The sequence below is a fragment of the Triticum dicoccoides genome, chromosome 2A (genome assembly GCF_002162155.2).
Source record: "Triticum dicoccoides isolate Atlit2015 ecotype Zavitan chromosome 2A, WEW_v2.0, whole genome shotgun sequence".
Taxonomy (NCBI): Eukaryota; Viridiplantae; Streptophyta; class Magnoliopsida; order Poales; family Poaceae; genus Triticum; species Triticum dicoccoides.
Genome location: NC_041382.1, coordinates 559,531,572 through 559,546,920, shown reverse-complemented (window position 1 = coordinate 559,546,920; position 15,349 = coordinate 559,531,572). Strand labels below are relative to the sequence as shown.

Below are 15,349 nucleotides of genomic sequence, written 5' to 3'. Positions count from 1 at the left end.
TTGGGATTGAGAGGGTGTCTACACTCTCAATGTTTAACAACTACCATGATAGTTAAATAAAATTTATTCCTTTGAAGTAGGGAAAAATTGGCTTTACGCAAGACTGTAACCATAGAGCTTTCCACCAGCCAAATATGCATGTAGTATAGCCTTATTCTTTCATTACTCTCTATGTGTTACTCTGCCAGCATATTCCATGTGCTGACCTGTTTCGGGCTGCAACGTTCATGTTGCAGACTTTTCAGACGACGGGTAAGGTGCCTGTGATTGCTACTCTGTTATAAATCCATTCAAGTATTGTGCGTGTCAGCATTACTGATCCAGGGATGACACTGAAGCGCAGAGAGCAGACTGTTTGAGGTCTGGTCGCTACATAAGTTCCATCTCTTTCCCCTACCCTTTTTACTTGAAACTAGTGGACTTGTCAACCATCAACACTTGATACTTTTTTTGATTTCTACCTTCACCGATTTCAGCATCGCGAAGAGCTCGGGAATAGTTTTCGTCATCCTTTGCATATTATAGTTCATCACGAAGTTCCAGTAACTTGGTGATAGTGACTAGAGAATTTTCTCAATCACTATCTTATCTAGAAGATTAACTCCCACTTGATTCAAGCGATTGTAGTACCCAGACATTCTGAGCACATGCTCACTAGCTGAGCTATTCTCCTCCATCTTGTAGGCAAAGTACTTGTCAGAGGTCTCATACCTCTTAACATGGGCATGAGTCTGAAATACCAATTTCAGCTCTTGGAACATCTCATATGCTCCGTGGCGTTCAAAATGTTTTTGAAGTCCCGGTTCTAAGCCGTAAAGTATGGCGCACTAAACTATCAAGTAGTCATCATACCGAGCTTGTAAAACATTCATAACGTCTACATCTGCTCCTGCAAAAGGTCCGTCACCTAACGGTGCATCAAGGACATAATTCTTTTGTGCAGCAATGAGGATAATCCTCATATCACGGATCCAGTCCGCATCATTGCTACTATTATCTTTCAACTTATTTTTCTCTAGGAACATATCAAAAATAAACGGGGAGCTATAACGTGAGCTATTGATCTACAACATAATTTGCAAATACTATCAGGACTAAGTTCATAGTAAATTAAAGTTCAATTAATCATATTACTTAAGAACTCCCACTTAGACAGACATCCCTCTAGTCATCTAAATGATCACGTGATCCATATCAACTAAACCATGTCTGATCATCACATGACATGGAATAGTTTTCAATGGTGAACACCACTATGTTGATCGTATCTACTATATGACTCCCCCTATGGGCGCGCCCCTCCGAGGGCACCACACACGACTAAGATAAATCTTGGAGTGCCTTTGGGGTGCCCCCCTGCCCACGTATATGAAGGAGGGGGAAGAGGAGGCCGGCCTAGGAGGGGCGCGCCTATAGGGGGAGTCCAACTAGGATTCCCAATCTTAGTTGGAGTCCCCTTCCTTTTCCAAGAGGGGAGAGAAGGAAGGAGTAGGAGAGGGAGAAGGAAAGAGAGGGGGCGCCGCCCCCTCCATAGTACAATTCGGACTTGCCACGGGGGGCGGCCACCCCTTGAGGCCCTTCTCATCTTTCCCGTATGGCCCATTAAGGCCCACTACTTCCCCCAGGAAATTCCCGTAACTCTCCGGTACTCCGAAAAATACCCAAATCACTCGGAACTGTTCCAATGTCCGAATATAGCCTTCCAATATATCGATCTTTTCATCTCAATTATTTCGAGACTCCTTGTCATGTCCGGGATCTCATCCGGGACTCCGAACAACCTTCAGTACATCAAATCACATAACTCATAATACAAATCGTCATCGAACGTTAAGCGTGCGGACCCTACGGGTTCGAGAACTATGTAGACATGACCGAGACACATCTCTGGTCAATAACCAATAGCGGAACATGGATGCTCATATTGGATCCTACATATTCTACAAAGATCTCTATCGGTCAAACCGTATAACAACATACGTTATTCCCTTTGTCATCGGTATGTTACTTACCCGAGATTCGATCATCGGTATCCTCATACCTAGTTCAATCTCGTTCCCGGCAAGTCTCTTTACTCGTTCCATAGTGCATCATCTCGTAACTAACTCTTTAGTCACATTTCTTGCAAGGCTTATAGTGATGAGCATTACCGAGAGGGCCCATAGATACCTCTCCGACAATCGAAGTGACAAACCCTAATCTCGATCTATGCCAACTCAACAAACATCATCGGAGACACGTGTAGAGCATCTTTATAATCACCCAGTTACGTTGTGAAGTTTGATAGCACACAAAGTGTTCCTCCGGTATTCGGGAGTTGCATAATCTCATAGTCGTAGGAACGTGTATAAGTTATGAAGAAAGCAATAGCAATAAACTAAACGATCATAGTGCTAACCTAACAGATGTCTTGTCCATCACATCATTCTCTAATGATGTGATCCCGTTTATCAAATGACAGCTCATGTCTATGGTTAGGAAACTTAACCATCTTTGATTAACGAGCTAGTCAAGTAGAGGCATACTAGTGACACTCTGTTTGTCTATGTAGTCACACATGTACTAAGTTTCCGGATAATACAATTCTAGCATGAATAATAAACATTTATTATGATATAAGGAGATATAAATAACAACTTTATTATTACCTCTAGGGCATATTTCCTTCAATATCTTTGTATAAGAAACGAACACACACTCTCTCTCTAATTTATCGTTTGTTGTCCCTTTCTTTTTCACACACATACTTTTTTGCACACTCACTCGTTCTTCTTCACACGCACTTGATCTCTCTCGAGTTAGGCATTCTCTTCGATCCATGACATATAGATTTATTGAAAAGTCAAACATCACAAAGTTTGACCATGTATGTGGAGAAAAACATTTACATGTAGAACGGCGAACATATATCATTAGATTCATCATGAGATGTAGTTTCGTATGATGTATCTTTGGTATTGTACATATAAATAATATTTGCGTAAACCTGGTCAAAGTTTCCAAAGTTCGACTTCTAAAAAATTTATATCCACTACATTATCGAGCAGATGGAATATCTCTTTCCCCCTCTCTGCTATCTGATGCACCACTCAACCGTATCGGGGCTCCTCTATCTCTCTCAAACTTTATATCTCCCTAGTTTTTTTTTGTTTTTTTGGTATATCTCCCTGGTTCACACATACACATATCTCGCTCGCGCTACATAGACCCATCTAACACTCTCCGCTCTTGTTCTCTCTCTATGTGACATGCACCCCCTAAGTACCATAATCCCTCACTCCATCATAGGCGCACGCACTCCCCCCTAAGTATGACTATCTCTCACTAGCCATCAGGAACACATGTATTGTCTCCTTCCATCCATACGTCTATCTCGATATCTCTCGGGGTATTTTCTATTGCGCACACACCTTGTCACTCGATCTCCCACCCATGTAGTCCCATCAAGATCTCCAGGGGATCTCTCTATCATAAACATACACTCTCTCCTCCCCATGTCTACATTTTCTACATACGTCTCTCTCGATATCTCTCCCTTGTTTGTCAGACCTCTCTTGGCCACGTGCTAGGGGTCTTTCTCTCTCGGTTGCAAATAACCACACACTATCTCCTCACCTCACTTCCATTGTCGAAGATGCATGTGTGATATGTTTGCATAAGACACACACACTTTTTCTCTACTTTTATCGTGTGTTGTTCATGTCTCTTTCACACATGCACACACACTTTTTTCAGTCACTCTTTCTATTTCACACACACCCTCTCTCTCTAGTTAGGTACTCTCTCACGTCCTTAAGCATATGGATGTTTTGAAAAGTCAAACCACAGAAAAGTTTGACCACGTATATGTGGAGAAAAATATTTACATCTAGAAGGATCATTAGATTCATCACAACATGTACTTACTTCATACTATCATTTATCTTTGGTATTGTAGATATAAGTAATTTCTTTATAAACTTGGTCAAAGTTTCAAAAGTTTGACTTCAAAAAAAGTAGGCACTACACTATCGAACGGAGGGAGTAGCTCTTTCTCTCTCTCTACTGTCTCTCACGGGCCTCCCCTCTCACTCGAGCTCTCTATACCGAGGGATTATATGGTCACTGTGTCAGCATATAGCTCCGTATATTGTTTAGTTGACCGGTCAACCAGTCAGATGCTGCCTTGTCAGCTCGTGTTCTCTATCTTCGTCTGCTGGCCCATGTGGCAGTGGGTGAAAATAAGTAAACTAGAGGCCCATCTAACACGCAGTGAAGTAAACAAAGTTGAAACCACTCGGGATAGCACCCCACACGCTAATAAATTGAGGGCACACTTCTTTCGCGTGAAGAACGCACTCGCGCACACTTCACCACTGTGCGGTGGCATGCACAGAAGGACGCACTCGCGCACACCCAACACACAATACACACCAGCACACGTGTACACCAGCGTCGCCGCCGCCTGATCTATAATGTACCTTCATAGTGTTCATGGTTTGATCGTAGGACAATTTTGTTTTATTTTCTACCACTTTCCCAACAACTGGCGCCACACATCGACCAGAGCGACGACCCCAGTGACCACAACGGCCATGACTTCTCGATCATGAATGGTCTGCAATCTTCCTTTCTTTTTCCCTTCAAAATGACTTGTACTGAAACACAACAAATTTTGATTTGCATAGTAGATGTAGGCATTCTAGCTTTAACCATCGCAAATCTGATATTGTCAGTAGTGAATCGCTGCATTCCTTCTGTCTGGTGAAGAGAAGACGCAACAGCGGCAGATACTCTCATTCCTTTTGTTCCCCGTTGCATGATGATGCTGCTGCTGCTCCCCGCCGTCAGCATAAGCCTCAATCAGTGCATGCATAGATGCGACGTCCGGTGTATTTGAACAGATTAAGTACCAGAGAACTCCTTCAGCAAAAGACTTTTTTCCTTGAAGATTACACATGTGTGATGTGTAATGACTTTACTCTAGAATTTTTTTTGGAAAAGGAGGATGACCCCCGACCTCTTCATCTGAGAGATGCATGCGGCCATTTTATTGATTATTCTCGAGAACCTTATAAAGTAGTACAACAATATACCTGAATCCGCCATCTTGGCAACATCTGCCGCTTCTCCAATCCATATGATGAAGGGTGCAAGCTGGGCCAAATACTCAGACCTCTCACCTAAGCCTAACATCTAAAAGTCGGAGGCCCCGACCGAGCCACATACCGGGTCCGGGTCACAAACCGGTCCGACGCACTCACATGTGTCGTCACCGCCATCTTCCACTGGTCCATCTTCAGAGCAGATTGATGTGCCAACCTTGGCAGGTAACTCCTCAATCGACGCCACCATGATGCCAAACGACGACCTCCACCTACGTGAGTCCATCTCCAAGCAACGGACGCAGATCCATGCTAGGATAGGGCCGCACCACCGCCGTTGCCCACCATCCACAAGCGCCACCCAGCTACAAGGTTCCCAAAGCGGTGCCTTCAAGAAGGGAACTGCAACGTGAGCTCCATCGCCGCCCAACAAAGTTAGGGCTTTCGCCCAGGAGACCTAGGGGAAGGATAAGTGAGGGGATCAGTCTATACCGACACCTCCAAGGAGGGGAACGACGCCCTCAGGCGTCGCCGTTGACGCGGCCGGCCATGGCCGACCAGGGATTCCGCCCACACTAGATCCCCGCCACCAGCAGCGCGTCATGTACAGAACCGGCGACCCAAGGAAGCGCGGCCCGATAAGGACGGCCCGCACGACGAAAGGGGAGGAGGGAAGGCACCAGATCGTGCGCACCGGCCACCGCAGAAACCGCCGCCGGCCGTCAACGACCACCGGATCCCGCCCCTCGCGCGGCTGGGACGCTAGATCCACCGCCCGCACGGTTGCTAGCCGGCCGTGCCTTGCCAATGGAGCCTCCGCTCCAGATCCGGAGTTCCTCACGCAGAGGCGGGGCAACCGAGGCCATGCCGCCATCATCCTTGGCGCCCCGGTCTTGCCCGGCGGCTGCCTCAGGCGGCGGCGAGGAAGGGAAGAGGAGGAGGGGCGTCTAGGGAGGAGGGTGGCTAGGGTTGGGAGGGAGGAGGAGGAGGGGCGGCTAGGACTTTACTCTAGAATCTAGAGATCACCTCTTCTTCAGCTGCAGATTTACAAAACACTGTTGGAAATACATATGCCCAAATTGGACACCGGCAAATGAGGATATCCAAGTACACATTTCCAGGCTACGCGCTCATATCAATTTACCATTTGCTATGGATATTATCATTCATGTTTCTTGGGCAATATGGAACACAAGAAATGACTTTATCTTGAAGAACATACCCCCAAGCCTCTATGCCTGCAGGAAAAGAATGACAAATGAAATCCAATGGCTGGTTCATACAGCAACGCGCAAATCCTTCGCCGCTCTGCTACAATGGGTGAAGGAGTTCAGATGATGATACTACTTTTCTTGTTTATATAGTTTTTTGGTCTCATTGTTTGTATTCATTTCACTCTTGGGTCTTCACCCAGTGAGTTTGTGGTAGTTGGTTGCCTGTATAGTTCTTTTCCTTTAGTTTTTCTCTTTTCTTTTTGAAACCTTGTATAATTTATTTGAAAATTAATTAAATACGCAACAGAGTCATGTTGTTTTTCTTAAAGAAAAGATTAGCGTTCAATTAACCGACGTTGTGGAGATAGACTCCTACATCAATGCTACTTTAGTTATTATTATTTTTTATTGCCTAAGCATCTGAACAAGCACTCTTGCATTGGAGATGCCTTAAGGTTTACTCCTCTACTTTTTAAGGTTCGATTAGAGTTGTCCTTATATAGGTGTACCATTGCCCATGGCTTCAGCCTTTTTGAATAAGAAAACGGTGATGCCACACGGATAATTTTTTACAGAGTTTACGAGCTGGCACATGTGGCAGAGTGGGGGGTGGTGTTACCCAGCGCATGTAGGATTATTCATAAGGAAAAGACCGGCAGCTAAAATGAACTGCATGTCGCATTATGAAGGTAGTATTATAGACAAGTATCATATGCATGATACTAATTTATGATACTGCCCACTATGAATAGCTTAAATGGACTGCATGCCGCATTTTCCTTTTGAGAGACAAGCATGACCGGTTTTAGAAAGCAGACAGACAATGACCAGTCAGCGGGGAAGAAACAGATAAGAACTGTCCGTAGAATGTCACCCCATTGACCAGGGCCAACGCGATCCCTAAATAGACACTGCTCTTCTGTACGTCAAAACCTAACGACCACCTGCGGACAGGACATGCCGCAAACAGCGCTCGAATCAAGAATTCCCTTGCCATTGTCATGCGTCCGTCCCATATAAATTGTGTTTTCCCTTCAGTCCCTCAGCAACCTTTCTCGCCGGCCGAAATGGCAAATAACTTCCTCCTCGGAGGCCTGGGGGCCATCCTTGTCGTCGCGGTCGTGGTGGGCGTAGTCGCCACCGTGACCAGCTCCGGTAACAATAAGGCCGGCGACAACTTCAATGTCCCAGGTGAGGCCAACCTTGCCACCTCCGGCAAGTCGGTCAAGTCTCTGTGCGCCCCCACGTTGTACAAGGAGTCGTGCGAGAAGACCCTCACCTCGGCCTCCAATGGCACCGAGAACCCCAAAGAGGTGTTCGCCACCGTTGCCAAGTCGGCGATGGAGTCGATCAAGTCGGCGGTGGAGCGGTCAAAAAGTATCGGGGAGGTCAAGTCGAGCGACCCCTTGACGGAGGGCGCGCGCCAGGACTGCAAGGAGCTCCTGGAGGACTCCGTGGACGACCTCAAGGGCATGGTCGAGATGGCCGGCGGCGACATCAAGGTGCTCCTTAGCCGCACCGACGACCTCGAGCACTGGATCACCGGTGTGATGACCTTTATCGACACCTGCGCCGATGGCTTCGCCGACGAGAAGCTCAAGGCGGACATGCAGGGCATCCTGCGCAACGCCACGGAGCTCAGCAGCAACGCGCTCGCCATCACCAACAGCCTCGGCGCCATCTTCAAGAAGCTCGACCTCGACGTGTTCAAGACCGACTCCCGCCGCCGCCTCCTGTCTGCGGAGGAGTCGAAGTACCCCGCGTGGATGAAGGCTCCAGAAAGGAAGCTACTGGCCTCCGGTGGCTTGCCAGCGCCGAACGCGGTTGTGGCCAAGGACGGAAGCGGCAAATTCAAGACCATCCAGGACGCCGTGAACTCCATGCCCAAGGATCACCCTGGCCGGTACGTGATCTACGTCAAGGCTGGGGTCTACGAAGAGATGGTCATGGTCCCCAAGGACAAGGTCAACATATTCATGTATGGCGACGGCCCCAAGCAAAGCCGCGTCACCGGCAGTAAGAGCTTCGCCGACGGCATCACCACCATGAAGACCGCCACCTTCTGTGAGCCCTAGCTATATATAGCTAGCTAGCATTTGGTGCAGCACGAGTAAGGTTAGGTTGCACAGGGCAATGCAGGTAGTAATTAACTCGTACGTATCTTGTCTGCTGCATGCTGCAGCCATTGAGGCGGCCGGGTTCATCTGCAAGAACATGGGGTTCCACAACACGGCTGGCGCGGAGAAGCACCAGGCGGTGGCGCTGCGGGTGCAGGGCGACCTCTCGGCGTTCTTCAACTGCCGGTTCGACGCGTTCCAGGACACGCTGTACGTGCACGCCCGGCGCCAGTTCTTCCGCAACTGCGTCATCTCCGGCACCATCGACTTCATCTTCGGCAACTCGGCCGCCGTGTTCCAGAACTGTCTCATCATCACGCGCCGGCCCATGGACAACCAGCAGAACTCGGTAACTGCGCACGGCCGCACGGACCCCAACATGAAGTCCGGGCTGGTGATCCAGAACTGCCGCCTGGTGCCGGACCAGAAGCTGTTCGCGGACCGCTTCAAGATCCCGTCCTACCTGGGCAGGCCGTGGAAGGAGTTCTCGCGGCTGGTCATCATGGAGAGCATGATCGCCGACTTCATCAAGCCCGAGGGGTACATGCCGTGGAACGGCGACTTCGCGCTCAAGACGCTCTACTACGCCGAGTTCGGCAACCGCGGCCCCGGCGCCGGCACCAGCAAGAGGGTCACCTGGCCAGGGTTCCGCGTCATCGGGAACAAGGAGGCCGAGCAGTTCACCGCAGGGCCCTTCATCGACGGGGCGACATGGCTCAAGTTCACCGGCATGCCCAACTACCTCGGATTCAAGGTCTAAACGCGCATGCATATGCATGCATGCAACGCCTGCCCCCTGTACATGAGATACCGATCGAGGTAAACGTAATGTGTGTACGGAACGTGTGATGACTGATGCTTGCAAGATCAGCAAACCTTCGCTGCTCCGTTATCACCTTCTGTTCTTTTCTGGAGTTCTCTTTTCCCTGGTAAATGATTAAGTGTATGTTGTGAGTTGTGACATTGATTAACTGGAAAATGTATCATTCAGATGCCCATTAACTGCGTCTGCGTTGCTACTACTACTCCATTATTTTATGCTCATATTTGCTGCACATCTCAACTTCTTATTTTGGACTGCTACTACGTAGTATACGTGACAGCGCCGAGACAGAAGGGACCGACCGAACCTCTCAAAAAATAATCTCCACGTACGCATTAGCTTGTGTTTAAGTTTAACCCGGGTCAAAACAAACTTCCAAAGCAAGCTAGCATTTACGCCTCACCAAATTATCATGCATGCGCTCCGGCCTGGCATTCAACCATCCCCTAATGCGTGACGTCCGGCCGGACGCGGCAGGGAGATTACAAACTGCAATGAACTGGAATTGATAGAGGAGAGAGCCGCCGATCTGGCCCGATACGTATCACTTCTCACTATGCACGTATGATCCCCTTCCCAACGTCTCACTCGCCTCCGGTCGCCTACAAAAGGACCCCCATCCTCCCCACCCTCCCTGCATTGTGTGCTGCTATCCCCTTTCCATCTTCTCCCAAACTTCCCAAGTGATCCCAAGAGGATGGGCTCGATCAGGAGGCAGGAGTACGCTTACGACGCTGACGACAAGGACGATTTCTACATCCGGAACGATGATGACCTTCTAGAGGCCCCGACCCTCACCAGCGAGCAAATGGCGCGCGCCAGGGTATACATGAACCTATGCTCAATTTCAGTACCCACTTACATATGGTTCTTGAATCGCATCGCCTTTCGCGCGCTTTTTTGAAATCACGGTTTCGCGCGCTTTTCTCCGTTTGAATCTTTTTATAGTAATTTTCTGCATTTTTGTGTTAGGATTGTAGTAATAGATCCATACAATTCTAGCCATAGGAAATCATGATGGTTACATTTTTTTAGGCAGATTACAGTTGGTTTCATGGATTCACACTTGGATCCCTTGCTAGATCTTATGTATTTTGCTCGTATGCTCATAGATATTGTTTGTGTTATCCAGTCTAGCACTAATACATAGTATGCCTGATGTATGGGCAAAATAGATCGACAAGAAGTTGTGAGTAAGATCTTGAGAAATTTAGATCCGTGATCCAAAGCTTCAATCTGAATATATTAATTGAATACTAACTAGAGGAGATACATTAATTCAAAAATATTAGGAATACATCATATATGGAGTAGATGCAAAAGCCAGATGATTTACTACTCACATATTTGGGGAGCAACTTACTTATTACTAGCATAGTTTGCTGCCGCCGCCGCACCTGTATGAATTAACTCAGCGGTCTCAATTTCCTGGTCCAATTACCATAGTTTGACTAACTCGTTTCACTGCATGCAGGAGGAAGCTCTGTACGTGCTGAAAACCAAGTCCCCTGAAGAGGCTTTCAAGATTTTCACCGAGGTAGTAGCATCATTCCTTTGATTGTTTTACCTTTGATTCCTCTCATGTTATTTTACCATCACTCCATCCAAAGTGCAAGCAAAAATCGTTCACAAATTAAGTTCGGAAAGTATATGTTCTAGGGTTCCTATTACAAAATTGATGGTCCGCCACTGGCACCGGAGAAGGAGGACAAGGCCCCGACCACCGCAACGCCTCCAACAGCCACCGCCAATGTGAAGGAGCAGCCCCAGACCACCGTGCCGCCATCAGGAAAGTGAGCGTGAGCATGAGCAATCTGGACGGTTCAAGAAGTTGTAGTAACTGCCCCCCCGTTGTAGTAGCGTCCTGCCCATCTGGTCATGTTGAACCATGAATAATCGTGTGTTTGTTTGCTCGTATGTGAACCTAAGGGAGACCTGTATTCCTCCTCCGTGATGTTCCGCCGAATGAACCATCCATTTCGTTTAATGCTATGGCGTTTACTTTGTTCGTTCCAATGCGTGTCGACAGCAAACTATGCATCTCTCATGTTCCGACGTTGGCGCGGTCTATTCATCGAATGCCTGAATATTTCACGAGAAAATTAGGCAATTTGTTGAAGATTTCACATTTGGAAGCCTTGTATGAAAAATCCAATCTTCAAGCCACACTCTCTAGCAAAGAACTAGAAATCACGATAGCACTTCGCTCACGTTGCACATAACTGAAAGCGCAGCACCATCTCCGATATCTACTACTATATCTTAATGCAAAACACACACAACCCTCTTGCGTGTTCTTGCTCAGGTTCATGCTTAGCAACGTGCACTGGTGACCGAGATTAACAAGAAATCCATAGTTGTTAAAGCAATCGACGTTATGTCCACATATGTCGCAAAAGCGGAAAGCGTTTCCGTTGTAAACAGTGCACGCAACCGATGTTGTAGCCGTTCTCAGAAAGAAAAAAAAGAAAAGAAAAACCGATGTTGTGGCCATGGCGTCGCGCGCCATGCGTGTTAGGGTTTCGCCTTTGCCACCTGACCCTCCGGAAACGTAGCGGGTCGCCGTGTCACCTGATGCGCGCGTGAGCCCCGTGGCCGAGGCTGTGGCGTGTGCCGCGTCACCATGGCTTCCTTGCGCTTTCGGTTCTTGGCCGCTTGCGCATACTGCCTGCGCGCTGCCAAACTTGTGATGGCAATGCTGGTCGTCGCACTCGGTGCACCGACACGACACCGGAGTGTAGCGTGGCGTGATCCTCAGAGTCAACCTTTTGCTTACACAAGTTGGGCCCGTTGTTGGTTGCAGCATACGGGCCAGCCAGCCCCGTTTGCAAAGAAGATACCCGATGCCCTGGCCCAAACCCAACACATCATACACGCCTAATTTTTATTTTATTTTCTCGATGGGAATGTACTACTACAAAGTTAGAAGGAGAACTTGAGGAGCATGTCGTGCTTGTACACCTGGCCGGGCCTCACCGTCACGGACGGGAACTCGGGGTGGTTCACGGCGTCCGGGTACGCCTGCGTCTCAAGGCAGAACCCAGCGTACTGCCGGTACACGATGCCGCCCTTTCCCCTGGTGTTGTTCAGCCCGTTGCCGGTGTAGAGCTGCATGGCCGGCTGGTTGGCCCACAGCTGCAGCGCGCGCCCGGACGCGCCGTCCCGGACCGCCGCCACCCTCCGCATGCCGGCCCCGTCGATCACGTAGTTGATGTCGTACCCGCGGACGCCCTTGCCGCCCATGACCTGCCGGATGCGCGCGCCGATGGGCGTCGGCGTCCGGAAGTCGTAGTTGGTGCCGGCCACCGGGTCGACGCGGCCCGACGACGGGAGGAGCTCCTCGTCCATCGGGGTGTACCGGGACGCGGAGAGCTGGAGCGTGTGGCCCAGCACGTCGCCGCTGCCCTGCCCGCCCAGGTTGAGGTACACGTGCTGCAGGAAGTTCACCGGCGTCGCCTTGTTCAGCGCCGTCGCGTTCGTGCGGATGCTCAGCACGTACGGGCTCGACAGCTGGTACGTCGCGTACACGTCCAAGTCTCCGGGGAATCCTGGTTAATAATTGGTTGCAAGCATGATTGATCACATTACATGCAACATTTTCTTTGGTAAAATGGGTCGTATCGTTTCTCCGACCTTGCTCCCCGTCGAAGCTGCGGTAGTAGAGCGTGATATACGGGGAGTCGCCGCCGGCGACGTACTCCTTCACCGTCCATATGACTTTGCTGAATCCCCTGTGGCCACCTATAACAACAGGAAATTAATTACCGCGTGTTATCGCGGGTAGCTCTTTGACAGAATCGAACAATGCATACCATGGATGGCGTTCCTGCCGTCGTTGATGTACGTGTGGTATACTTTGCCGTCGAGGACGAACCGGCCTCTGGCCATTCGTTGTGCTACGCGCCCGCTCAGCGGCCCGAAGTAGGCCGTATCGTTCTGGTCCGCAAGAGGAAATATTCAGAGGAAACGAATTGAAATTGTGATAACAATAATCCTAAGACGTTGGGCTCATATGTAGATTAGTTGGAGAAGATGGAATTCGATGATCTTACAACATATTCAGCGAGGGTGTCTTTACCCAGCACAACATCGGCCAAATTCCCTACAAAATCATTTCGGCATATCAAGCCTCGCACACAAAAACAAGCTCACAACAAATGAAGGAAGCTACCCGCAAAATAAAAATAAAAATGAAGGAAGCTATTAAACATGGCAGTTTTACTCATGAGTTCTTTTTCTTTTGAGGAATACTCAGGAGTTTGGATAGCCAAACCCACATGTGTATAGGTGCGGTGTTTTAATTTGTGTATGGGGCAAAACTCAGGGTTGGTAATCCGATTATTTATGAGTCGGCATGGAATGCAATTCTTTACAAAGGGAATTAAAACCTTTATATAATGTGGGCCATCAAAGATTTATCACACAACCCTTCCTTTTGTAAGTAGATAACTTTTTAATATGCATATTCGAACTTTATTAAGTTTTACTAATAATGGGCACATGAAAGAGAGGTGCAAGATATTTTTCTCCTAACACGAGCCTATGAAATTAATGATAAAAATGCACACTAGAGATCGTGTTAGTGCCTAAAACATCATCTATATATGAATGGGAATAAAAATGCACACTAGAGATCGTGTTAGTGCCTAAAACATCATCTATATATGAATGGGAAATATATAATTGGGAAATCTAACTCCCCTATGTTCTTGTAAAAAAAACATTTTGCTTATTCTTCATTCGTAATGCTATAATTTATTACGCCAATAAAACCCAATTGGCATGAATACTCATCGAATTTGCGCATGGAAATGGTTTTTTTGTTCATCTATGGATATATTCATGGACATCAACGCCACAAATTTATTTTGATATCACTTAACCCTTGAAAAAACCCAACATGTGTCATCCTAAGAGGCTGCATGATTTCTGGGTACCAACAAAAGAATAATGTTTGATTTTATATTGTATTGAAATGAAGGAACATCATCTGCTCATCATACCTTTGTTGTCGGGGACGATGATCGACATGATAGTGGCGCCCCAATTGGTGACCTTCATGGAGAAATCCCCTTTCTTGAGCATGTATATCCCAACCATCTTCCTCGCTTCGCTGACGCAAACCAGCGTAGAGGCCACAAGGTACAAGAGCACGAGAAACGATAGAACCCTAGCCATTGGATTAGCACACAGGAAGAAGACGACGGCTTAGAAGGTGCGGGCACTAAACCGAGTGGATCACACGTAGTAGAACGGATGGTCAGTTATATCAACTAGGAGCACTCGCTATCGAGGAAGTGAGAAGATCTCGTCTAGTGGACTTTTTCTAGAGATCTGCATGCTCGATGACTAATGGCTCCAAGAACCTGTAGGAAAAAAATGCACGGTTGGTTGGCAGTTCAAGGACTCCAGTTCAAGCGTAAACACGGTTTAAAAAATGAGTGGACTAGGGAGAGGTGCGGCATGGTTGCATGCATGCAACAATGGCCCATATGCATGACATTAGTCTTTAATTTTATTTTATTTTAATTTTTATCTCTCAAACCATTGTCCTGATTGACAGTATGCTTTTATTGTTGGATTTTACATAGGGTTACCTTAAAAAAACCACATGTGAGCTTGCTTCAACTACTCTTTTTTCGTCGGTACTTGCTAGGTTACTCTAACTTGCTAGAAAATAATGTGGTTGGCTGGTTGTTGAACAATTTTGGTACCAATACACCGCAAACTTCATACATCATGGGATGACAACTTTAAGGTGAATTTTATTGTCAAAACATATACATATGGGATATGGTATCGAAGCTCTTGTCGAGACAAATCTACACGAAGATGGATCATAAATCATATTTGTGATTCATGAATTAAAACATTTTTGGACTTTTAACTTGAAAGTGTGTTGTTCCTTCAATGGTATTTTGGTGTTGATGACAATGGGGTTTGTGAGGTCTAATGTCGTTCTCAATAGTTGTCTACGGACATGGCTGACCCCCTAATTCAAAAAGGGAAAAGGGCACCAGTTTTCTGAAGACTCAAAGATTTATTTTATTTTATTTGAGTCACAGGACAACCGCACTATTAAGAGGGGTCGAGGTATTCAAGGATGTTGGG

The 15,349-nt window shown here is 47.5% G+C and overlaps 3 protein-coding genes across 3 annotated transcripts; 2 read left to right on the top strand and 1 right to left on the bottom strand.

Moving 5' to 3' along the window:
- Positions 1-7,360: 7,360 nt before the first annotated feature.
- LOC119359582 (pectinesterase-like) lies at positions 7,361-9,417 on the top strand. Its single transcript, XM_037625715.1, has 2 exons — positions 7,361-8,362; positions 8,481-9,417. The coding sequence occupies exons 1-2, from the start codon at positions 7,366-7,368 to the stop codon at positions 9,173-9,175; spliced, it is 1,692 nt and encodes a 563-aa protein (XP_037481612.1). The 5' UTR covers positions 7,361-7,365; the 3' UTR covers positions 9,176-9,417.
- A 395-nt stretch (positions 9,418-9,812) lies between these two features.
- LOC119359580 lies at positions 9,813-11,254 on the top strand. Its single transcript, XM_037625714.1, has 3 exons — positions 9,813-10,061; positions 10,713-10,775; positions 10,898-11,254. Exons 1-3 carry the CDS (start codon positions 9,936-9,938, stop codon positions 11,033-11,035), a joined length of 327 nt encoding a protein of 108 aa, XP_037481611.1. The 5' UTR covers positions 9,813-9,935; the 3' UTR covers positions 11,036-11,254.
- Positions 11,255-12,160: 906 nt separating this feature from the next.
- On the bottom strand, positions 12,161-14,416 carry LOC119359579 (galactose mutarotase-like). Its single transcript, XM_037625713.1, has 5 exons — positions 14,242-14,416; positions 13,291-13,340; positions 13,051-13,174; positions 12,872-12,979; positions 12,161-12,786 (listed from the first exon to the last, which is right to left on the bottom strand). Exons 1-5 carry the CDS (start codon positions 14,414-14,416, stop codon positions 12,161-12,163), a joined length of 1,083 nt encoding a protein of 360 aa, XP_037481610.1.
- Positions 14,417-15,349: the final 933 nt, after the last annotated feature.

What these genes read in the sequence shown, in the direction of transcription:
- LOC119359582 (XM_037625715.1), top strand. Translation starts at nt 7,366, where the DNA reads ATGGCAAATAACTTCCTCCTCGGAGGCCTGGGGGCCATCCTTGTCGTC. An exon ending in CATGAAGACCGCCACCTTCT is followed by an intron (nt 8,363 to 8,480) that starts GTGAGCCCTAGC and finishes TGCATGCTGCAG; the next exon opens with CCATTGAGGCGGCCGGGTTC.
- LOC119359580 (XM_037625714.1), top strand. Translation starts at nt 9,936, where the DNA reads ATGGGCTCGATCAGGAGGCAGGAGTACGCTTACGACGCTGACGACAAG. An exon ending in AGCAAATGGCGCGCGCCAGG is followed by an intron (nt 10,062 to 10,712) that starts GTATACATGAAC and finishes CACTGCATGCAG; the next exon opens with GAGGAAGCTCTGTACGTGCT. An exon ending in CTTTCAAGATTTTCACCGAG is followed by an intron (nt 10,776 to 10,897) that starts GTAGTAGCATCA and finishes TATATGTTCTAG; the next exon opens with GGTTCCTATTACAAAATTGA.
- LOC119359579 (XM_037625713.1), bottom strand. Translation starts at nt 14,416, where the DNA reads ATGGCTAGGGTTCTATCGTTTCTCGTGCTCTTGTACCTTGTGGCCTCT. An exon ending in CATCGTCCCCGACAACAAAG is followed by an intron (nt 13,341 to 14,241) that starts GTATGATGAGCA and finishes ATGATTTTGTAG; the next exon opens with GGAATTTGGCCGATGTTGTG. An exon ending in CAGCTTCGACGGGGAGCAAG is followed by an intron (nt 12,787 to 12,871) that starts GTCGGAGAAACG and finishes ATTATTAACCAG; the next exon opens with GATTCCCCGGAGACTTGGAC.